This window comes from Delphinus delphis, chromosome 14, assembly GCF_949987515.2.
Source record: "Delphinus delphis chromosome 14, mDelDel1.2, whole genome shotgun sequence".
NCBI lineage: Eukaryota > Metazoa > Chordata > Mammalia > Artiodactyla > Delphinidae > Delphinus > Delphinus delphis.
This window is the reverse complement of record NC_082696.1, coordinates 32,038,870-32,063,942: the sequence shown is the minus strand read 5'-3', so window position 1 is coordinate 32,063,942 and position 25,073 is coordinate 32,038,870. Positions and strand designations below refer to the sequence as shown.

Genomic DNA, 25,073 nt, shown 5'->3' with positions numbered 1-25,073 from the left:
GCCTCTGGTAACCACAAGTCTGATCTCTAGAAAAGAGTGACATTTATAGTGGCTCTAATGATTCCAGGGATCTGTCTTCTGTGAGGATGTGAGCATGGTTCTTCACGTCATCACCCGTCATTAAGGAGACAGTCTTAGAGATTTTAAGGTTTCTATCGTAATCCATGGCACATGTTTGATATCTAAATAATTTTTACATAGATTTTTAGCCCATACTGTCTTTTGATTCAGTGAATTTTAACTTGCCATTACTTCTCTGTGAATTAATATTTACACTTATTTGTGTTAAAGTTAAATTGCTTCAGGGGTACCAGGGTTTGGTAAATGAGCGTTATGTTATTCATGGTTTTGAAGACTTTGTTCAGATTTCTTCTCGTCTTCAACTTTCCAGGTTAACTATTTTTATTTTATTTATTTATTCTGACTCATTTATTTATTTATTTGGAGGCTAGTAGTAACCGGAGAGATTTGATTAGTTATACGTTGTCGAAGGAAACATGAGGGAGACAATCCCTTAATGATCCCAGACTTTTTAAGGTGAACATTTTTGACCGAGATTTTTTTTTGCTTTACTTTTTATGCTAAGTATTTTTAAGAAATGATTACAGACATCATGATATTTCAATCTAAGCACTTCATTATGCACAAAAACAACATTTCCAAAATAGCCAAAATAACATCGATTTATTTACTTTTCTAAATATAGATTTTATTCTTTTAAATTTTAAAAAGTTGGCTTCAGATTATTTTATTTTTTTTCTTCTCCAGGCAGTCACTAGTTCTCAACAACAATCAAAATGATACGTGGTATTTTAGGTATAAATGATCATGGGGTAGCAGCACAGCAGATGTTAACAAATGAAAGGTTGTTAACAAAGAAGCCTCATCTTACGGCTTGAGGATGGTTGATTTAATGTAGAATTAATAGAGTTGCAGTTATCTGGCTTCTTTGCTTTAAGTGAATCTGTATGAACATATTTAATTACTTTTTTCCTTTTTAAAATTAAAAAAAGTTTTTTATTGAAGTATAGTTGATTTACAATGTTGTGTTAGTTTCAGGTGTACAGCAAAGTGAATTAGTTATACATAGATCCACTCTTTTTTAGATTCTTTTCCCATATAGGCCATTTCAGAGTATTGAGTAGAGTTCCCTGTGCTGTACAGTAGGTCGTTATTAGTTATCTATTTTATATATAGTAGTGTGTATAGCAAACATAAAATTTTTTGATCACTGATTCTTTCACCTGGACTTAAGAATGAAATCGTGAGCTGTGCAAAGCTCTGAGAACAGTGACTGATAAGCAATAAGCCCTCAATAAATGTTAGTTTTTATTAGTGCTGTTGCAAGAGGAATAGGTTGCTTATTTGTTTCACAATATTTATTTCAGAGGAGCAAAGTAAGGCTGGCCCATTTTTTTTTTTTAATATTCCTAGGTTAAACTTTGAGTAGAGAGTACTCAAACAAGATGATTCTCGTAATGTCAGATTACGGTCTCTCCTCTTTTTCCATAATCATTGCTCACGTAGATGGAATTTCCAAGTCAGGTTTTAACACATTTTCTTTGCATCCTTCTTAATAACTTGCTAAAAATTGGTTGCCAGACTCTACTTTTTTTTAAAAAAAAAAAGGCATTTGGCACAGCAGGAGACAGTTGCACCCGCAGAAGCAGACCTTGAGACAGAGATTTGACGGCAAGTGGTTTACTTGAGAGGTGAGGAAAACGCCACTAGGGGAGTGGAGAGGTGAGACCGGGAAGGAAAGGCAGCCAGTAAAAGCTTCATTGTCACCCCAGCTACCACTGTGGACAGCGGGAACACAGCCCTGCTGGGGGCACTGTGGGAGGCTGTGTAAAACACACATCTCAGGTTTTCCCACCATAGGGATGAGGGAGCTGAGCTATTTTAAAACACGAGTTCCTCTTCGGTCACGGAGCTAGGCTTCCAGGGGAGGAAGGATGAGTTAATTTCCCCAGCACGTCCCCTGCCGCACAGCAGGCAGAGCGGTCAGAGCCCCAGTAAATCCTGTGGGAAGGCAGAGCAGGTGAGAGGTAGGTAGGAGTCGGCCGCTGTGCACTGAAGGGGTAGCGTGTGGCTAGGAGATATGGGCCAAGCCCTGACAATGTCTGCCGCACCAGCCCATTCACCCATTTCAAATGCCAGCCGGTCCCCAGAATGAAGTATGCTGGCGTAGCTTGTGATCCAGGAGCAGACATAATAGGGCCAGATAAGTGAACAATGCAAGGAATATGTATGTCCTTTCCATACCATAAATGGTATTTTAAGGGCCAGTTCACAGGCCACCTGCTTGGGATAGACCCGTGGACAACCAGTGTTCCATAGCAATGCTTCCCAAACCTGACTCCACGTCTGATTCCCTGAGATCTCTAAAATTCAGATTACAGGGCCCAGCCCAGGCCGCCAGAATCTTTCAGGCTAGAGCCTAGGAGTCTGCATTTAAAAAATTCACTTGGGAGTATATCTTCCTGCTTAAAATTTTCCACGACTTCCCCTTACCCTTGGAATTAAGACCCTAATTCTGAACATGGCCTACAAAACCAGTGTTATCTGGCCCCTGCCGAACTCTCCAGCTTTTTCTCTACTAGGCTGTTTTTTTTTTTTTTTTTTCACGGTACGCGGGCTTCTCACTGCTGTGGCCTCTCCCGCCGCGGAGCACAGGCTCCGGATGCGCAGGCTCAGCGGCCATGGCTCACGGGCCCAGCCGCTCTGTGGCATGTGGGATCTTCCCGGACCGGGGCACGAACCCGCGTCCCCTGTATCGGCAGGCGGACTCTCAACCACTGCGCCACCAGGGAAGCCCTCTACTAGGCTGTTTTTAAACTTAATGCTTCAGCCACCTTGGTCCTCAAACATTCTTTTGTCTCTACCTCGAACCCCCATTCCTACACTTTCCTAGCGAGTCTCTTACCTCTCAGGCTTCAGGTTAACTCCCGTTTCCTTAGGGAAGCTTTATCTGATCCTCCAGACTGTGGGTCAGATTCCTCATTATTATGTGCTTTTGTGTCACACATCCCAACACAACTGACACCTCTGCGTAAATACTTTCTCTGAGTCTGTGTACTTTGCTCGATGATAAGCTCCATGAGGGCAGAGGCCACGTCTTCTGTGATCTGAGATGCCCTCAGCACCGAGCACACTACCTGGCACTCAGGTTGGAAGGCCACCATGAATCACCCACCAGCCTTCAAAGGAGATGTTATCAGTCACATAGCCTAAGAGGCAACTGCTTCATAACCTTCTTTTTATTCCAGTAGAACTTCCTACTTTCTCAACTTTGTAAAATCCCCACGCTGGATATCTAAGAGGTAAATCCCCCAAACACATACCTACACTTGTATGAATTAGGGCAGTGTTTCCCAAACTGTTGTTTAACTACCTGCCCACGGAGAAAATGCTACTGCGGAAATGACCACATTTGTATGACACAGAGGGCTGCCTCTGGCTGTCAAGAGCTGGGGCCACAGGCAACAGTATCTCAGAGCACTGGTACCCAAGTGTCAGGGCATCCTAGCTGGGAAGCTCTGCCTCACATTAAGAGGGCTCTACCTTGAGTCCTTTTGTGGGTGTGCTGAATGTTTGAGTCTATTTTCCTACAGAGACTCGTCAGATGGGTGGTCAGCTGATGAATGAATTCCCAGTGTGTATTTAGATAGAAATGTGAGGATGTAATCCTCTCCCAGTTATCCATTCATTCATCAGACGCATAAGAAGTGTCTGTGCCGCATCTAGAGCTTTCAGTGAGATGTTCTTACTTGGGAGAGCAGCAGCTCATCTCTGCCCTTGCCGTGCTGCTGGCAGCAAGGTGGTTAGTCTGGGCTCTGCCAATCAGTGGAGGAGCTTTTCCTGGGGACCAATAACCTTAAGTCTCTATGTGTCTACAGCTGAGTAAAAGAAAGTTTATTTTTCTCTGTATAGCTGTATAAAACCTGTGGGTTTCAAACTTTGTGTTGCATCAGAAGTATCAGATGCTTGTTAAAATCCAGCCTTGGACGTACCATCTCCAGAGATACTGATTCAGAAAATGTAAGCTGCATCCCAGTTCATTTTTAACAAGCATCCCCAGGTGATTGGATGCAAGTGATCTATAAACCAGGCCTTGAGAATCATTACTGAATATAAAGATCCTTTTGCGGAGTAATGATTCACAATGTGTTACCAAATAGAGAACATCGGCGTCTATCCCACATAGTCTTGTACTCATGAAATATATTCTAGAGGTGCTTGTAATTGTGTTTCTAAATTAGGTGCTATCGCAATTAAAAACCACATCATGTTTTAAGGTTCCATGTTGTTTATGCCTGCTTAGGGATAACCACAGAAGTACAATAAAGCATTTTAAAAATACCTGCTAATGCTTGTATTACCTTGCAAGGCAAAGGTAATTACTAACCTATATCCAATGAAAAAATTCAATTCACTTCTTTATAGGCCATTAAAACCTACAGCTTTTCAGGTTGTAGGTCTAGTGTTTGTACTCTCAGAATTACATGGAGCAGTGACAGGAATTGCAGCTTCAATCTAATTCATATATTTAGGATGAATCAGATTTGCCCATCTGTACCCCATGAGAAGGGCCCTGTGAAACAGATGGGAATACAGGCTAACATAAAATATGGAACTATAAGCATATATACATCTCTTTATTTGCAAAACTGTAAAATCTAGTAGTATAAAATTAATTTAGAGCCAGAAGTTCTAAAAGATTACAAAAGTTAATTAGGACTCTTCAGAAACTTTGTTTTGCTTCCTAAGGTTTTCTGGTCCTGAGGGCTTGATGTTGACTACTCAGAAAGTTCCTTTAATGATTGGTCATTCCCTGCCTATTGTAAAGCCTCTTCCCCCCTTTTGTTGATGGGCTGCCAGATATGGATTAGGAGCTGTGGAAATTTTCAAATATTCCAGTTCTTGGGAATCTGAGTCAAAACTATGTAGTTGTTTGTGTGCACCAGGGAGAAGCTGGGTTTTGGTTAAAACACTCACAGTCCTGATGCCAACGGCTGTGACACAAGGCAACCATTCAGAGTGTAAGGAAGAGATGACTGTGTTACTGTTGATGCCCGGGAAGTTGTTAGAACAATATTGTAACAGAGTCTGATTTTCTCTCCTTGAATAGCACTTATTCTTGACTCAGGAGACTCTTTTATAAATAGTAGAAAAGCAATGATATCTGTTCTTTTTCCTATGACAGCAGCGTGAAAGCAGTGCAGTCCTGCTCTTATGCTACATGATCTTTATGTCCCAGATCTCACCTTATTGGTTAGGGCTTTTCATTTTATAAGAGAACTGATTAATTAATTGATGAATTCATTTTACTGGGGAGTTTCCTTGGCATCTTGATAACATCCACTATTATTTACTTACTCATTATATCCCTTTCTTCACTAACATATGTTCCTTATGCTAAATTTTAATTTAGTAGCCTTATTAATCAAAATGTTTTATTTGTAGTCATTAGATAAATAGTAAACTATGCTTATCTCTCCTGGGCTGTGTTTATGAAAACTCTATTAAAACTATTGTTCATGTATAGTCTCAAAAGGGATTTAATTATAAAAACTCTTTATTCGAATGTTACCTGTAGACATGGAAGTTTTAATTGCACTGGTTCTATTTGCCATCTTTTCCGAATCCCTTTGAAGATGGTGACCTCCTTATCCTGAAGCCATAAAGCACAGTCTTCTCTTTATTTGTAGGGGGCATTTTGGAGACAATTCAGGTTCTCTTTTACAGTACCTCTAACATACAACCTGGAGATTCCCATTCTCTGATTTTTTACCTGTGAGTGACCTCAGCCCAGAATTTTTTTTTCCAAATGCTGGGGGCACGCAAAGAGACATCATTTTAACATTCAAAATAGGAAACCCTACATTTTTTATAGCTCTCTGTACATTCACTGTGTCCCCACGTGTTCCTGGGGAGTACAGGTACTCTGCAGCTCTGACAAAGCCCCTGTGAGACTAGAATAAGCTCTTCTGGAAAGAGAAGGATGGGGAGGTTTTAAGGTACGAGCCAAGCCAAACTCATGCTGGAGTCAGAGAGCTGGCTGCAATCCCTGAACTGAAGCAAAAGAATTGTTTCATATTGTTTCAATATTATTTTTAACAAACTGATGACTGATTGAAACATAACGGGCTAGGGATTGTTTTTAAATGAAAAATAAAATTGAAGAAACAGCTGTTGGCATTCAAATGCGATCCTGTTATTATGTATTTACTCTTCTAATGTTTGTTTCACTAATATTTACCACAAATCTCATTTGAGTAAGATAGTAAGACATCTAAAGCATGACACATAATTACACAGAAAAAGAGAATGCTGACTCAAAAAGAAAACATTTTTCCATTTGAGTGTATTCCACTGTCTTAATTAAAAGCCTAAAGAGTATTGTTGAGTAAGATTTTAGTTATGATCATATTTCAATTCAGGCTAAAGAAATGCTGAAATAAATTGGTTGTTGAAAATTCTAAAATCCCAAGAGAAATTGCTGTGTTCCAGACACTCTTCTAGGTGCTTTTAGCTATGTTTAGATCATTTAACCCTCATAATGCCTATGTGGGGTAGGCGTTATTATTACATCCCCATTCAGCAGACAGACCTCTCTCGGTTACAGGTTACACAGCTAGTAAGTAGCAGCCTAGGCAGTCTGACTGTAGGCTGGCTCATAACCATTACTCTAAAGGCTGTTTTAAAACTTGAGGGAAACAGGTTACTTAAAGAAAATAGGTGTCAGTAGATACTTTTATCCTAAAATATAAGTAATTCTTAAATAGTAATAGCTGCCACTTATCATGCTCCTACTTACGTGTCTGGCTGTATGCTAAGCACTTCCTGTACTTCGTTTTATTCAGTCCTCAAAAAGCCTGTGAGGTAAAGGATTTATTATCCTTGTTGTACAGAAGATGCAGCTGAGGATTAGGGAAGTTCAGTAACTTGCTGAAGGTCATATAGAACTTGTAAGTAGCAGAGCTGAAATTTGCACCAGGACTCTTCACTTTCAAAGACCATCAGCGTCACCACTGCTGGGCTGCTTTCTCCATGTTATGATACACTCCCCTGTGCCTAATCAGCTTGTATTCCCTTCCTAAACAAAATTGTTGGTAATGAAAAATGTCGATCAAGAGGAGAAGATAAAGGAGTTTTAAAGTAGAGGAAAATTGTCATATTAAAATACAACAAAAATATTTTTGGTTGTCATTAAAAAAAAAAAATCTGTCAACAAGCATATCTTGCACTCTGTTCCAGAGTGTTACAATATTATCACAGAGTTTTGACATTGTGATATGAACGTGTTTTGTTTATAATTGGAAGACTGTGCAGCTAGAATAACTTTTTGCTTGGGAAGTCGATATCCTAGATAAAGCATTTCATTTTTGCACAGAGAAATTAATCACAGTACCTATTCAGTGAGAATTAGCAGTGAAATTTCTAACCTTATAGGTGAGAGAAATATTGGTTGCCCAGTTGAGAAAGTGACTTTTATTTTAAATAAAATATAAAACAAGTAAGAATATTAGTGAGTCAGATTCCTCATTCCTGACCTTATCAATAAAAGACGGTTTGAAAATAAGATTATGACACCAGAAGGCCAGTTCCCTTTAACTGCATGTAACAAGGATATGGTACTGTATTCTGGAAAAACACAAGGGTAAAAAAACAAATAATAATTAAATCTAATTATAGATTTTGGTGTCAGTAAGACCTGGTGCTATACTTGCCCTGAAAATTTGGGATTAACCTCTTTAAGTTTCAGTGGATATAACAACAGAACCTTCTTTCAGTGATTGTTATGAAATAATGGACATGTAAAGAACTCGGCCAATCTTTGGTGCATAATATGTTCTTAAGTATATTGTTTTCTTATTATTACTTCTTATTAATACTGTTTCCACATTTCTGGATGTGCTTGGTCAGGATTCTGTTTCCTTCAGGGGTTCTGTTCATCCATCTGTTTCGTAATACCCCTTCTAAAAGACTATTCATATTGACCCCGCCCTGCCAACCCTCTAGCTAAAGGAAGCATCAGAACCCAAAGGGGCTTAGTCACTTTTAATTTTAAGGAGTTAGCAAAATCAATTTATTGATTGGAAATAAAACATTCAGTGAACATTTCTTGTGGAGTCCTGCATTGGAATTGTTTCTCGGTGAAGATAAATATCCATATGTATATATTCCCAAGTGATATGGGTTAAATTTAATGAAATATCACGAGTTAAAGTAAGGAAAGTAAGAACTGAACACGCTTCTATAATGCAGGAACACGAATATACAAGCAGAAAGCTGCTTTTGTGCTTCTCTTCAGCGATGGATTATGGCACATTTAGGATGAAGAAACTTTTGGGGTCAATCATCTTATTTTCCTTTTCTATCTCTGTTCCCTCCTAGAAAATGATTCTTCTCCTACATTTCATAAAATAAGTCATTGGCATTGTATTTGGGCATAAGAATACAGAAGAACTTCCCTCATACTTAGGTCTTATAGCTTTAGTTTACTAAAGTTTACTTTAAAGGAAAATATAATATGCATTATGGAAACCACAAACATGTAACTGTTAATTATCAGTGGACAATTTCAATCATGAAAAATGAAATATACAGAAAATTCTAAGATATAATTTTAGCCTTTGGGCTCAGTTTGGTTTTTTGTTTGTTTGTTTGGGGGGTTTTTTTGTGTTTTTTTTTAACCATTCATTAAAGCTTTTAGGCAATCTACAGTAATTAATTGGGAATTTATTTTCTTTGACTCTGAAAAATGCCAATTTTAAGTTATGTCACTCTAATGTGTGATTGTTTCTAATAACTATTAATATAGCCATCCACAAACCACTTATTTCAGTGGCCACAGTACTTACTGGGATAGATTTGTGGGCTCAAAGGTTATTATTTCCAGTTTAATATGAAACAAATTCAGAAGATCACATAAGCTAATTTTAGCATAATAAGCTGATTTTAACATGTTGTAATTACCAAGTCTAACTTCAACACTGTTTTTACAGAGAAGACAGTTTTCTACTATCACTTCAACTAGTGTCCTTTCTCCAGTTATCAGCAATTTTCTTATTTTCACTCTACCTCCATCTCCCCACTTTCTATGGAGTAAGAGCCTCCATAGTAATTAATTGATTTCTCTTGGAAAAAAATTTTTATTGCATAATAATGGTGATTCTTCCCATTCTCAGATAAGCAAGTATTCTTCAGCAGTTGTGATAAGTTGTTTTTAGTATGAAGTAAGCCAGGGAGCTCAGATTCCAGTGAAATTTCATGTGTCCCTGGAAATGATCTTTCTAAGAACTAGTGAACATTTTATTTATCTCATGCTTACTGTGTTGGCATCATTGTGTTAAATTATTATTGTTACAAAAAGGGAGTAAATTAGTGCCTTGGTAATTAAGACTATAGAACTCCTTTATATTTTGTTGGGATATTTGGTTTCAAAGGTATTATCCCTTTTCTTAACACTGAACAGAAGTGTGGTCTGAGTCTTCAAGAAACTAAGGATATATTTGTAAAGGTAACAGCATTTGAAACAACAGAACATCATAAGTACAGAGTATTATAGAGTATTATAAAGGATTTATTTTGAACCCTGAGAATGGAATACATTAGGTTAAAAATTTTAAATCCCTGAAGTTTAGTTTTAAAGAAAATATAAGTAGCCTGTGCCTGGTTTCCTTTAAAGCCATTTTTGTCACTGACTTCAGGGTAAAGCTCTGAATTAGGATTGGAATGGGTCCATTCCACTTTAGAGCATTCTTGGCATGGTTAGATTAGCATTAGTTCATTCCTGGTGAGAAAGAGGTAGAATCAGTTCAGCCTATGAATTTGACCTGATTAAGCCAGGAAAAGCTTCCTAGAATTGAGTTTGATTCTCCTGGGCACTCTCAGCCTCAATCTCAAATTCTGGAGCTGAGTAGTATATAGTGACTTGATTAAATGGTATGGACTTTAAAACCATTTTCCTACTTAAAATTGTAGTCTTACCGTACAGTACAAGTAAAATTCCTCATGGATACATGTCCCAATTGGAAGTTGAAATATTCAGTGGCCACATTTTCTGGAATAGTTAACCTTAATACCATTCTTAGCTTTAAAATCTTTCTGAACAGTAAATGAAAATTGATAATGAGGAAAATGAACATTTATAGGTGTTTTTATTTTATTTTATTGTTTTCTTTTTTTCTTTTTTTGCGGTACGCGGGCCTCTCACTGTTGTGGCCTCTCCCGCTGCGGAGCACAGGCTCCGGATGCGCAGGCTCAGCCGCCATGGCTCACGGGCCCAGCCGCTCCGCGGCACGTGGGATCTTCTCGGACCGGGGCACGAACCCATGTCCCCTGCATCGGCAGGCGGACTCTCAACCACTGCGCCACCAGGGAAGTCCCTATAGGTGTTTTTAGTATTAATTGCTTCTTAGTAAAACTGAAAATCCTTTCTAACATTTTAATGGTATCATTTGTTTTTAAATTAAAAAAAAAAAAACAGTTGCTGAGGTGCAGTTTTGAGCCATTCCCTTTTTCTTTGTACTTCAATTTTTATTTTATTTTTTTTATATACATCAGGTTCTTATTATCTGTTTTATACATATTAGTGTATATATGTCAATCCCAGTCTCCCAGTTCATCCCACCACTACCACCCACCCCCACTTTCCCATTTCTTTAAACGTTTCTATTACAAAATATTAAAACACCTGTTTTTTCTCAGAGACCAGCATGCTGATGATGTCAAAGAAGACTTTGAAGAGAGAACAGAGAGTGAAATGAGGACATCACATGAAGCCACAGGTACCCATAATAATCTCATATTATTGATGGGTATTGATGGGTATTGATGGGTATTACTATTAATACTCAACAATCAAAACTTAACTGGAATGTAGCAGTCCCTTTTATATATTAAAGATAAACTTCATTTGGTTGGTTCTGTTAGCACAGGCAATAAAAGTTTATTGTTCAGGATAAATTTGGTGTATACTTCACAATGATATGGGTCCATCTGTGACCTGTATTTACAGTCTGTTTCACATATCTGTACAATATTGTATATAAAGTTTGGATAAGGCATTCTGTTTGCTCCTTGTCGTAAATTTTTTTGATATTGTTGATATCATTTGCTTCATATGTTTCAGACTCATCTCAGAATGTGTTGAAATTCCAATAGAACTAATATGGTCTTAATCTAATACCACAAAATGAAAAGGAAATTGCTTGAACAAAAGTTTTAAGTTGTATTGGAGAAAGTAATTTGTCTTACATCTTTGCTGAATAGATATTACAGTGGTTTAACTGAACAATGAAGTCGTAATGACTGTTACTCATAGTAAAAATGGTATTTATAATTTATGCATAGTGTTATAATTATTTTTTATAAGAAAATGTTGTCCCGATTATGATTTTAATGATTGTCCCTGGGGACTTTGCTTGTCATGTGCTTTATTTGGTTTAGACTGTTTATAAGATTGTAGAATGGCACCTAAGGACTGTTTGCCTATAATGACCTATTCCATAAGTGATGCTTTGATTTCCATATCTGATTGTCATAAAGCGGTAATTTATGATTAATTTAAAAGTTATATTCTCTGCTGTCCTCAGCATGTTTTATGGTGTTTAGTCTTGCACCACATACAAACCCTTCAGATGGCCAGGGTTTGCATCCCTGATCTATTACCACCTGCTAGCTGTGTAATCTTGGACATTTCATGGAATACGTTTCAGTGCTTGTTTCCTTATCTGTCCAGAAGGTTGATGATGGTAACTCCCTCCCACAATTGTTATGGGCATTGAGTACAGTAACATTTGTAACTTGCTTAGAACAGTGCTTGGCACATAATAAGTGCTATAATGTTTCTGGTCATTTAGAAAGGAAGAAAAACATTTAATTTACGAAGCTTTTGTCATCGGGGTATATCGGGTTCTTAATCAAAGGCTTCAGCCTTTCTTTGTGAATGGTGGTTAGGAGCACGGCCTTCATTCTCTTCTCAGCTCCACCAGTACTAGCTGTGTGGCTGGCTTTGGGAAAAGTATTTAACTTCTCTGTTCCTCAGTTTCTTAATAGTACCCACATCACTGGATTATTATGAGGAATAAATGCATCAGTGGCCAAAGTATTAGCTGCTAGTGGTAGTAGTAGTAATAGCAGAAGTAGTAGTAGTATTGTGAAATGAGTGTCTATTGCATGGAATTAGCTGATCATTGCAAGGTTTAGATAGATTCATAATAAAATCCTCTGGGCTCTGAACTTTTTGAGGGAGTAATAATTTGACAACCTTTTCAGTTTCTTCCTAATTTCGTGATGCAATTCACTTTTCATTTTATTTGCTGAGCTGATTTTGATCACTCTTTTCTGAACATAGTCTAATTAATGGAGAATTTCAGGTTTATTAACATGATATGCATGGTGTTCTCTCTTTTTCTGTGATAGTTTTATGTCTTTTCAAACTTTGTATATTTTTATCCTATTTTCAAAATTTGAATTGCCTGAGTTTTTCTGTTTTACAATTCTTTCCAAAGAAACATTGCTAGGATCCATATATAACTCTGTTATTTTTGTCACCCATAAAACCTATAGTTCAATATGCGTATTTTACTTACTGTCTTATTTTTCATTAGTGAAAGAGAGCCTCATAAAAACAAGCTGCTTTGAGAATTTTTGCACATATGTTCCTAAGTAAGGTTCGCATATTAATATCTCATCCAGTTTTAGCCTCCTAAAATGAGTTTGATGACTTCCCTTCTCTTTTGAAACATTTTATATAAAACTTCCATAAAGTTAATTTTTACTGTAGTGAAATCATGTTATTATGATTGTCAGCTTTTATTTAACTGCTTTCTCAGCTTTAGATTTCCTTTTTTTTTTTTTTGAAAATTTTTTCCAGATTCATGTTGTATGGAAAAGATTTGAATTTCACTTCCTGACATTACCATTTAAGAGTTCATTGGTTGTCTTTCCCTGGACCCCATGATCCTTCAGTCCAAAATGAGATCTTATGGTGTCTGAGGGCTCCTGTACCTTGGTGATGTTGGTGATATCTCAGATCCTAGTCAGTGGGTAGATGCGTTTAGTTTTTTCTGTCCTCCTGCCTCGCAGGTCTCAGTAGAGCCATGACCTAGTGTCTCAGATTGGGCTCTCTGGAAACAGACATTGGGAGTGCTGTGTGCAGAAGGTTTTTGGTGGGTACTTTTGGGAACGATACCAATGAGAGAGTGAGAGAAGCAACAGTGGGCAGAATGAGCTGTGATGCAGTTATAGCAGAAGCCTCAGTCGATCCCACAAATGAGCTCCAGATGACCCTTCCGAGTTATCCCGAATTTAGGCATGAGGACCAGGCCTTTGTATTGACCAGTCCTTGGATGTTGGCTGAGACGGGCCGTGTCCTTGGGCAAGGAGCCTCCCTTTGGCTTAGGGCAGTTCCTGGAGAGGGAGGTAGCTCTGAGGCATCAGCAGTCAGCAGGTAGGAGAATGAATCTCTGGGTTCCGAAGGGGGAGCCCACCACAGTGTCCACTACACTGAGCTAGTCATTTGGTCTCTGACTTTCCTTTAAGAAAAATCAAACAGAACTGAAAAAAACTGAACAACAAACCAGAACATCCTTTCACATATGTGGGATTAGGCCCAATTCAATCCAATCTTTTTGTTTTAGACAATGAATCTGGCTCCTAAATTCAGTCTTTGCATTATTTTGCCTGAGATGTCATGCGCTTTATTTACTTTTTCTTTTTAGATCCAGGATTTTTTTTTTAATCCAGAAAAATTCCTTCAGTTATTATTTTTGTTATTACTTTTGTTCTTTTCTCCTTTTTGATTGGTAATACCTTTTACTCTTGGGTTAGATCCAAAGGATGTTATTCAAAATATTTAACAATTGGTTTGACAGCCAACATTGCACAGGACAGTTAAAACAAACACCAGCCTTAGTGCTGGAGCAGAGTTTGGAAGCTCCCTGCTGTACTTCGGTGCAGCATCTGGAAGTCCCGCAAGGGCCTGACTGCTGAGGATGGAGGGGACTGTTACCAGCCATTATGGAAGTATTTTAATATTTCAACAGCTTATGCATTTTTTGATATTCTAGACATATTTCTCAAGTTGAAATGTCTTACTCTAGCTCTGTCAAGTCTACTAGTTACTGCCTTTAACGTGAATTTTAATAGTGGTTTTTATTTTCCTTTAATTTCCTGCACTGGCTTGTTTTTTTCTTTTCATAGCCTGTTTTGTTTTGTAGACGTCATGTTCCCTTGTGCCTTACTAAAATCATGAAATGCTTCTGTCAATAAATCAATGGTCCTCTCCCAATGTTTTGTAGAACTTATCAGAGGCCCCTGGTGATTGTTTTTTATTTTATCACTTTTGAGTGCAGAGAAGTTTCCCCAGGTTTTTTGTGAAGAACACTTACCCCTCAATGCTCCCATTCGGGTGCCAGTAGAATTCCTCTTTCACCCCTGAGCCTGAGGGTCAGGTAGATGTGCTGAGCCTAGTAGGTGCTCACCAGTGTTCATTCACAATATCATTCACCAGTGGTGGAATAGGGGAAAGGAGAGAAATCTTCCTGCAGTTTGTGCCCTATTTAGTATAGAGGAGTCTGAAAAGAAGCCGCCCTGTATTCCTTATAGCTAGTAGGATTTAAGATTCAGTAAGCCCATGAGAACTATTTTGTTTGGAGTCTTAGAGCAAATTGATTTTTAAAAGCACTTCCCCCTAGAAAAACATCTTCCTACCTTGTTTCTTCAGTTAATTCAATTTAATTCCATACAATATGTGTGATTATGAGCCTTTTTGATTTTTTGATGATTGCCACTATGCTACCGAATTTGACCTTTGGGGACCTTTACTGAATACAATGCATCACTTTTTCTTCTTTTTCTTTTTGTTGGCTTCTGTCTCCTTTGCCTGAAAGATAAACTAATTCATTTCCTCCATTGTAGGAAGGTCCATTAATAAAGGATCCTGTAAATTGACCTTCAAATTTAAACTCCTGTATTCCTGGGAAACGTGTAATTTTCTTTTCCCTTCTGCAAACATTCTCTCTCAGGGGTGCTGATATGCAGAAAGAGTTGAATTTTATTTTGTAATGTACTAGATTCTCACTTGAAGAATCAGGCTTGCCTTTTGCTTCCATAGCAGTTGGTTTTTATTTTGGTTGTTAACCTTGAAATGATCCTCAAATATTTTTCACGCCTGCGTTTAGGATCTTGGAGCTAATTTTATCCACATTCCTTGATGCTGTGATCCATTTATTTTACCCAATCATTGTTATTGTTCATCCTTTTTATATTTAGTCACCAGTTAGTAACTCCATTAAAAAAAACTTGGTTGACAGATGTATCCCATTTCTCCTGGCTTTTTTCCCTTTCACATTAAGAGCATTTTTCTATAGGCTCGTGGAATATTAGCTTAAAAGGGTCACTGATTCCTTTTCATCTTTGCCTTTTTATATTCAGGATACTCTCAGTGGCATGCCTTTCTTTCAAGATAGGAATAAGTTTTCCCACTTGCTGAGTCTTTACTATATGTCAGACACTGGAATAAGCATTTTTAAAAATATCATGTAGTCGTTACAGTGATCCTGTCACATTGATTTAGCCAAAATTTAGAGCTAGTTAGTGGCAGAACAGGGACTTGAATCCATGTATATCAGACTCTTAAACTCACCCCCTTGACCATGACCCTGTACTTTCTTATTAGGAGACAGAAGATCCAGGGTCACTTTCTGATGCTTCCCCTATCTCACAGGGTGGCTTTGGGCTTTGCCCTGTCTCACAATGTGTTTTCCTCATCTTCGGGTTAGCTACCTCCTAGCATTGTTTTGAAACTAAAATGAAACAAGGCAGTTGGAGATTCTGGTCTCACTTCTGTCACTGGCTTCAAGGGATAAGGAATGAGTCAGGACAAGTGGAAAGTCATGCTGTGGCTTGTTGATTTAGCATTGTTCAGACTTGGAAACAGGAAGCAGAATGGGATCTGAGTCCGAAAGCAGCAGGGAGCATGAAGAGAACTTTTCCTTTTCTCTGGATCTTGCCCTCCCTGTGGTTCTACTGGGCCCGAATGGGAACAGTCCTGTAGGAAGCAGGTTCTCATGCTCCATGGTAGTGAAGACATCTCTTTCTACTGGGAGATTTCATGTTTGGTTTAGATGGTGGTCTCTATTCTGAAGATTATTGTCTTGATTCTGCATGAAACATTGGAGGATATATTTCTTCAGGATCACCTTTATCAGACCTGTCTTCTCACAAGAGTTAATCTTCTCCTTCACTTTTTCCTACCCTATGCCAAATCAAGGATTTTAATACCTCTATTCTCAGCCAGAACTGAGAGACATTTGTATTTGCAAATATCTGCTTTGGATAACTACATTATTATCTATTAAACTTCATTTCAAGAAAGTCTACAAGAATATGCTGTATTGATGTAGCCTTCCACATTGCATTGTAAGTGCTGAATAAGTAATTGCTGAATGAGTGATTTCCATATTATAAACAATATATGTAAATGGTAGAGGCAGGGCTTTACTATCCATCCATAAAGTATCAACATAAGAAAAATATTCCTCATTTGATAATTGTCTAGAGAGATGAAATAGCAGTAAGACCAAAGATCCACAAAGTTATTTCTCTTAACGCTACTCCCATCTAATATTTTCTTGCTTCTGTTATTAAGGGAGCCCAGCAATTGATGTTTTAATAATTATTTCCAAAAATGCATTAAATTGCTTTCCAAGTCACCAAAGTGAGGCTTTCATTTTTTTGTTATTATTTTTGAGTAACAATAAGTATCTTATCCAATATCAGCTTCTGGTTTTATATAACTTATTGTTAAAATAACATATTTATTATAGAATAATTAGAAAATACAGGGAATCAAATAGCAGAAAATCAAAATTATCTGTAATTTTATTTTCCAACACACCATTTTCTGAATTTTGGGGAGTTTTTTTGGGATTTTTTAATATCTGAAATATTGTACTAACTACTTTGTAACCTGCAGTTTTCTAACTACGTAATATTACAATCATTTTTACAAAACTATTTATACTAATTACAAAATAATATTAAATACTCCCTCTGTGGATCGATGCTCAATGCAGCATCATTTAATGGACCAATCTCTAGTGGGTATCTAAGCTAGTTATTTCCTGTCTCTCACTATTATAAACGCTCTTGCAGTAAACCGTGGTAGTGATTAGGATTAGCGGGTGTGTGTGTGTGTGTGTGTGTGTGTGTGTGTGTGTGTGTGAGAGACATAAAACCCATACAAGTGGTTTATAGCAGGAAAAAGCAGTCTATCTCTCTCTCACATGGAGGAGGCTCAAGGGTAGGTGCTCCAGGATTTAATGGTGCTCAACAGTATTAGGAAGTCAGGTTCCATGTATCTTGTTGCTCTCCTTTGCAGAGTGTCTTTTCCCAAGGTCTTATCTTGGTCAAGGGTGGTTCTGGGGGGCTAGTTATTCAGTTACTGTTCTCCCCCAGGAGGAAGGAGAGTCAGGGTGTGGGAGTAGTGAGAAAAAGTTTGACCATATACCTTGGGTAAATTTTCTTCTTGGGAAACTTCGAAAAAATACATAGAACTCCTTAAAAAATATTATTTTTCATGCAGCTAAATCATTTGAGAGGAGGGTGGTGAGAAATCTGACCCTCATAAAATGCTATTGGCAGAAATGTCTTCCAGAATAAAAAAGCTTTGTTTTCTAAAGCACATTATACACATTCAAACCTACCCTTCCCTACTCTTTGCACTGAGCCAGCTACTTGAGCCAGAGTCTCTGTGCCTTTATTTTAGTCTATATCACATGTTAAAATAAAAACCTGGAGTCACATTTCTGTGCATTTCAAGGGATCCAATACATATCCACTCAAGTGAAGTTGTTTTCTTTATCCTTTTTGGATTGGGAGCGTGTATCTAACATCTTCTGAGGAGATGGCATATTCTATGGTTGGTAAATGCTACAGTTGCCCCATTCATCAGAAAATAACACTGGGCATCAGTCAACATGAAAGAATCAGCAAGAGGAAGGGGGGTCTTAAGGTGAAGGATGCAAAGTTGGTATTAGTATTGGAGTGGTGTATGAGTCTAGGCCTGTATATGATGTCAGCTTCGAAGACATGCACACGCTACCAGAAATATAGGAGCTTTAGGGTTTTTAGTCACTTCTTTAGAATGGCTCAGTTATTTTTCTAAGGAATAATGATGTAGGAGCTTTAGAAATGAACTGTGAATAATACAACTTTAGCAGGAATAGAATGAACATAGAATGGAGCTTCAGTGAAGGAGGAAACAGTGCCAAGTGTCAACAGAACATAAATAGTTATAGAAGAAAGTGTATGGCTTTGGAAAAAACTGACACTCTGTGGCAGGCAATCCAAATACAAGTTACAAAGTAGACTGTGTTGTTTTACTCTAGTGTGGAACTAGAACTCTTACCATTTCATGTAAGTCCGTCTCCTGAAGGATTTACAAATAATGTGTTGCAAATAATTGCTGAACTCTTGGGACTGTCTGAGATTAAGGAATGTTTTAAAGTTACCCCATATTTATGCAAAACAAAGCTTTCTTGAACTCTGGGCAATTTTAAAAGAATAAAAACAAACTGGTACAGGTTTGTATATTTGGCTCATAATAGATTTTCAGTAAAATAGGATGAAGACCTAAAACCTTAAAACCAATTATATGAGATTCGGTGGATGAAATGTGGAAAGAGGGACCATGAAGGGTTTTTTATAAAATATTTGAAGCATTGGAAGGTTTCATGGGGAGCAGACACAGTTTTCTATATGAGCTCACTCAGGTAGAGCAAGGACCAGTGGGTGTTAGCTCCAGTAAGATAGATTTTTTTTTTTCTTTTAATTCAGTATAGCGACTTTTCTAACATTCAGAGCAATTCAAATTTACATTAGGCTAGTTGAAGAGAAAAGTTATCAAAGAGCCACAATAAAACAGTAGGAAGTAGTTTTTAAAAAACTATTCCACTTATAATAGCAACAGAAAACATCAGACACACAAAAATAAATTTAACAGAAGATATGCAAGACCTCTACATGAAAATGACAAAACATTGAAGAGGGGTATTTTAAGATCCAAAGAAATGGAGAGAGATTCCTTGTTCTTGAATTGAAAGGCTTGATATTGTGAAGATGTTCTCTCTCACCGAATTGATGTATATTCAGTGGTTTTCCCAATGTAAATCCTAGCATTTTTTTTAACGAGCAGATCCTAAAGTTGGAAACGCAAAGGGGTAAGGATAGTCAAGGAGTCTTGAAGAAGACCTAGATCACAGATATCAGTACACTCACAAAATGAGAGTAATTAAAGCCTGTGGGTCGGTGTGAAGAGACCAGTGGGACAGAAGAGAATATTTGAAAACACAGTTAGATTTATTTTTAAGCTGGCACTGCAGTACAGCAGGGAAAGGATGGTTGGTCTTTTTCATTAAATCATGGTTGGGCAATTAGAAATCCATGTGGAAAAAAACCATGAATATTGATCTTTACCTCATACCATAACAAAAATAAATTTCAGACGGATTGTGACCTCAACGTGAAAGGTAAAACATAAAGTGTTCAGAGGAAAACAGAGGAGGCTATCTTCAGGACCTTGGGGTGAGCAAAGATTTCTTCAAAAGTACTATCCCTAAAAGAAAAAATTAATAAATTTTACTACAATTAAGAACTTCTGTTTATCAAAAGACCTTTTTAAGAGAGTAAAAAGAAGACACAGAGTGGGAGGAGATATAAGTAATACATATTTTCAAGAAAGGATTCTTACCCAGAGGATATATATATATAGATAGATAGATAGATAGATAGATAGATAGATAGATAGATAGATAACTTCTACAAATCAGTAAGAAAAAGGCAAGATGGCCTCATGGAAAAATGGGCATAAAATAGATAAGTACTTCACAAAAGAGGTTCTCCATATGACCAATGAACTTACAAAAAGATTGTCAACTTTGTCATCAGACAAATGCGGTTGTAACCACAGTATGATGCCATGACACCCGCACCAAAAGGGTTACAGTGAGCAAGATAGACAGTACCACATGCTGAGAAGAACATGTATGGAGCATTTGGAACTCTTATGCTGTTAGTAGGTGTGTACTACACAGCTGTTTTGGAAAACTGGTGGAATTTGCTGAGACTTAATGTACGCAAACGTCATAACCACAAAGTCCCACTCTTCAGTATGTATGCAACAGCAAGGCATACATATATTCAAGGAAAGATATGTACGAGAGCGTGCACAGCAACACTGTCGGTCTTAGCCAAAACTTTAAAACAACTCAAATGTCCATCAGCTCCAAATGAATTGTGAGATATTCATAACAACGAAAAACCACACAGCAAAGAGCAGGTGAGCTACAACTACATACAGCAATGTGGATGAATCACACAGACACTATTGAGAGAAAGAAGCCAGATACCAAGTTTCCATCAAACTTACAGTTCAGAACCAGGGCAAAAGAAGCGAGGGTGTTCGAAGTCAGGGAAGTGGCTTCCTTGCTGGGTGGGGTGTGATTGGAGGGGGTTCTAGGTGTGCTGCCACCTTCAGTTCTTAGCTGAGCTGGTGGGCAGAGCGGAGAGTAAGTGTGGGGAGGTGCCTTCTTCTGATGGGCTTTGAGTCAGTAGTTTTCAGAAAAGATTTCCGTTCTAAAGGATCCGATCTTACGGAGATAATGATGGACAAACTCTAAGTCAAGAGTCCCAAGGAAAAAAAAAAAACATTGGCTAGAAAACAGCTGTTTTAGAAGAGCAGCAGGTAAACTAGGTTTGGATTCAGAAGAACTGGCAGATAGATAGAATATTCTGTAGTTTTAACTTTGATCTTCACAAGTGAAGAATGACAAAAGCATTTGCCTTTATGCTATTTTATCTTTATTTCAATAATTTCGTATCCCCTTTCAAAAAATATAAGTTGGCTATTTGAAAAATCGATGTGATTAGTAAATAGAAATTGGAAGAACAGAACAGGGCTGAAGTAAAAGGAGAGAACAGGTATGGTAACTGCAGGGTAAACACAGTGGCTGGACTTGAGCCTGCAACTTGGCTCTTACTTTTAGGACATGCAAAGCCAAAAGGGAACCAAATATAATCTCGTAGGGTGAGAGTTATTTTCCTTGTCACTAAAGCTCGGGGGCAGATTTCTTATCTGAAGCATTAAAGAGGGAACGTTGAATGGTGTGATGATGCATGTCTTCAGTGATGGGTGATGTGGCAAACGTGTCGGTTGAACTTCAGGTTGTTTCTTATGGTGACTTTCAGTAAAGATGAACGAGAGTGTAATTATTCAATGAATGTAATGTTGAACCAATGCTTTACCTTGCTTCCATGCTACTCATTGTTTGGGGGCGACACATGGCATTGGGGGCTTTTTTGGCTGCTTTTCAGAGAGTGAATTCCTGATTGTTTCTGTCAACCAGGTGCCCGGGAAGAACCCAGCGTACAGCAGGCACAGCGGCGGTCGGCGGTCTTTCTGTCCTTTAAGTCCCCAATTCCATGTCTGCCCTTGCGTTGGGAGCAGCAGAGCAAACTTCTCCCAACTGTAGCCGGCATCCCTGCCAGTAAAGTTTCCAAATGGAGCACAGATGAGGTATATTTTATTTTCTTGGTCTGCCAGGGGCCAGACGTAGGAGTACTGGCTTAAGGAGAGGGCAACATGAATGCATGTGGGATTTAGTCTTTTTTTTCTGAAAGAGAAGAAATTATTCTGAGAGAAACAATGAAAGTATAGGTTAAATATTTTGAACCTGTAGCATTTAGATTCTGGCTTCTTTTTTTTTTTTTTTTTGGCGGTACGCGGGCCTCTCACTGTTGTGGCCTCTCCCGTTGCGGAGCACAGGCTCCGGACGCGCAGGCTCAGCGGCCATGGCTCACGGGCCCAGCCGCTCTGCGGCATGTGGGATCTTCCCAGACCGGGGCACAAACCCGCGTCCCCTGCATCGGCAGGCGGACTCTCAACCACTGTGCCACCAGGGAAGCCCCCGGCTTCTTTTTTTAAACTGGAATTTTAATCATATTTTTAACAGGTGTCAGAGTTCATACAGAGCTTACCTGGATGTGAAGAACATGGAAAGGTATTTAAAGACGAAGTAAGTATTCCACTAAATTGCAGTATGTTACTTAAGGGGGGACAAAGCACTGAATGGCAGTGAATGGTGAAATGTTCTAAATTGGCAGAGGAAGGAAGAGACGGGTTATGTTGAAACTGACAAAGTGATATCGAGTCGTCTAACAAGCAGCATTAATCAGTTGTATAAAATTGTGTTTGTATAAAATTAGATGCAAAGGAAATTGTGCTATTTTATTGATGCCCCACAGCAGTAGCACTAAGCTCATTATTTAACAAAACAAACACAAAACTTAAAAACATGCATTTATATAGTGTATAGCACAGAAAGAAACCAACGCAAGAAAGAAGCAACATTTCATTTTTAACAAAGTAAAATTAGTTCCCATTATTTTATTTTCAAACATCATTTTAACACCAAAATTAACTTCATTTGATGCTGATAGTTAATATTACCATTATTGCTAAAACAGTCCCTTAGATCTTATATATTTCTCAGTGATATTTATTCTAACTGATATTCATTACATCTATTACCGTCTGCTGTTGGAAGATGATTTTATTAGTTGTTTTCATCTGCCTGTCCAAAACTTCAATTATAAGGGATGATTAATAATGATACTACCTCTAGTGAGCATTAGGACAAAAAGGAATTCTACTTCTAACTACACTAGAAGCAGGAGACTCTTTTCACTAGAGACCTTTAAAAATAAGCCACTTGCCTGTCATCTCCTCCAAGCAGACCAGTCAGTTATCACCCTGATCTCAGAAGGTACAATGAGGACTAAGTCGTCTCAGAAGGCTTTGTCCAGCATCTGCTGTCTGCAGCTGTAAGATACCTTGTTTGCTCCTATGCTCAGCCTCCACTGTTCAAATAGCACACTTTCAGTTAAGAACACTGCAAGAGTGTCGGCACAGCCAAGAATTGAGCCGCCGGTCGCCAATGTCATTATACTGTTAGGTATCATTTATGCTTTATGTGGGTGCCTGTTAAAATGCACAAGGATCTGATTGTCATCAGCCCTTTTCTGATTTATGGTCTTACTTTCAGAAATGTTCTCTCTTCTTTCTAGTTGAAGGTCAAATTAAAGGATTTGCAGTTATTCAGATTTTGAGTTTCTTAAAGCCCAGGTCCCAGGTGTCTTTGTGGGTTACTCTCAGTCGATTTTCGATCCCTGAGCAGACGTAGATTCCTGCAGGGAGCTGTTGCTCTTTCTTTGAAAGAGCCATGTAGTAACATTACCTTTGAAAATGATGAAACAATTTTAAAAATAAATTTCTAGCACATCTATTTTATAAATTCTACTTTTGCTTCTGTTGATATCTAGCCAATCCGTATAGATTTGCTCTGTTATTTAGGTTAAGTAGGATTCAAATTCAAATGATACGTTATTTCTTTGAATAACTTTTTTCTTCATATTATCTTTGGAGACACTCCCCAGGCACCTAATATCCTCAAAGACAGAGCCTTCTTTTGAAGAATGAGGCGATGAATGTTCTCTGTCAACATGTATCATTCATATGTTCATTCCACTATTCATTCACCCTGTGAAATCTTGTTAAATTCCTACCATTTGTATGATACTCCATGTAATGCTCTAGTAAGAGGGTTAATGCAGAGATAATAGGACATGATCCTTGCTCTCACATGTCTCACCAGGTCAGCAGGCGTGGGTTTTGAGTCCTAGATGAAAATGAGAAAACAAATCTAGCTAAAGTCTTGTAAGTCATCTCTGAAAGGCAAAGTGCAGGTGTGGGCTATTATTTGAAACCATCCCAGATGACTCCTTCTCTTACATACTCCGCATTTAATCTGTTGAAAACCCTATTGGATGTATTTTGAAAGCATTTAAGGGTCCCAGCTCCCTCTCCCCCCTCCACTGCTACGTGTGGTCAGAGCCACCATCCTCTCCTGCCTGGATTAAAGCAATAACCTCCTAGCCGGGCTCCCCGCTTCTATTTCTGCTCCTCTATGATCTTTTTTTAAAATAGTATTTTATTTATTTATTTTATTTTTGGCTGTGTTGGGTCTTCGTTGCTGCGCGCGGGCTTTCTCTGGTTGTGGCGAGCGGGGGCAACTCTTTGTTGCGGTGCGCGGGCTTCTCATTGCAGTGGCTTCTCTTGTTGCGGAGCATGGGCTCTAGGCATGTGGGCTTCAGTAGTTGTGACTCACAGGCTTAGTAGTTGTGGCTCTTGGGCTCTAGAGCACAGGCTCAGTAGTTGTGGCGCACGGGCTCAGTAGTTGTGGCTCGTGGGCTCTAGAGCGCAGGCTCGGTAGTTGTGGCTCGTGGGCTCTAGAGCGCAGGCTCAGTAGTTGTGGCGCATGGGCTTAGTTGCTCCACAGCATGTGAGATCTTCCCAGACCAGGGCTCGAACCCGTGTCCCCTGCATTAGCACTGCACCACCAGGGAAGTCCCTGCTCCTCTGTAAGTTATTTCCAGCATAGCTGGGCTGATTCTGCTACAAGATAAAGTCAAATCATGTCACTCCTCTGTTCAGGTCTTTCCGGTAGCTAAATCAGAGCAAAAGCCAAGAGCCTCACAAGGGCGACAGTCTGACACCCCATCACCTCTCTCACCGCCTGACCTCTTCGTCCACTCTGTCCCCTGCTTGCACTGTTCCACACACAGACCTCCTTGCCATTCCTCAGATTATCCAGGTACACTCTGGCTCCCCCCTCTGCCTGGGATGCTCTTCCTCTAGGTGCTCACGTAGCTTACTCCACTTATCAATATCCTATCCTGACTATCCTCCTTCAATCTGCCACCTGCCACCACACATCCATCCTGGCCCTACTGTCCACTCATCTCCCCGACTCGCAGTTTTTTCATACCACTAATCACCTTTTAGAATTAGTTACTAATTAATTTGCTTATTATGGTTTTTCTTATAGTCTGTCTCCTACTACTAAAATGTAAACTCTACAAGGAGTTTTTATTTGTTTGCTTAGTTTTGCTTTTATCTGTTTTAGTCTGAGCTATATGCCCAGGCCCAAGAATAATATCTA

At 38.6% G+C, this 25,073-nt stretch overlaps 1 protein-coding gene across 7 annotated transcripts in view; it reads left to right on the top strand.

The window, feature by feature from the left end:
- The window catches only part of L3MBTL3 (L3MBTL histone methyl-lysine binding protein 3), a 117,759-nt gene that overhangs the window by 89,371 nt on the left and 3,315 nt on the right, over positions 1-25,073 (top strand). For all 7 annotated transcript variants that reach the window (XM_060029973.1, XM_060029974.1, XM_060029978.1 and 4 more), the window contains 3 exons: positions 10,717-10,796; positions 21,420-21,589; positions 22,026-22,088. In XM_060029973.1, coding sequence (XP_059885956.1) covers positions 10,717-10,796; positions 21,420-21,589; positions 22,026-22,088 — 313 coding nt within the window. The remainder of the gene's footprint in view (positions 1-10,716; positions 10,797-21,419; positions 21,590-22,025; positions 22,089-25,073) is intronic.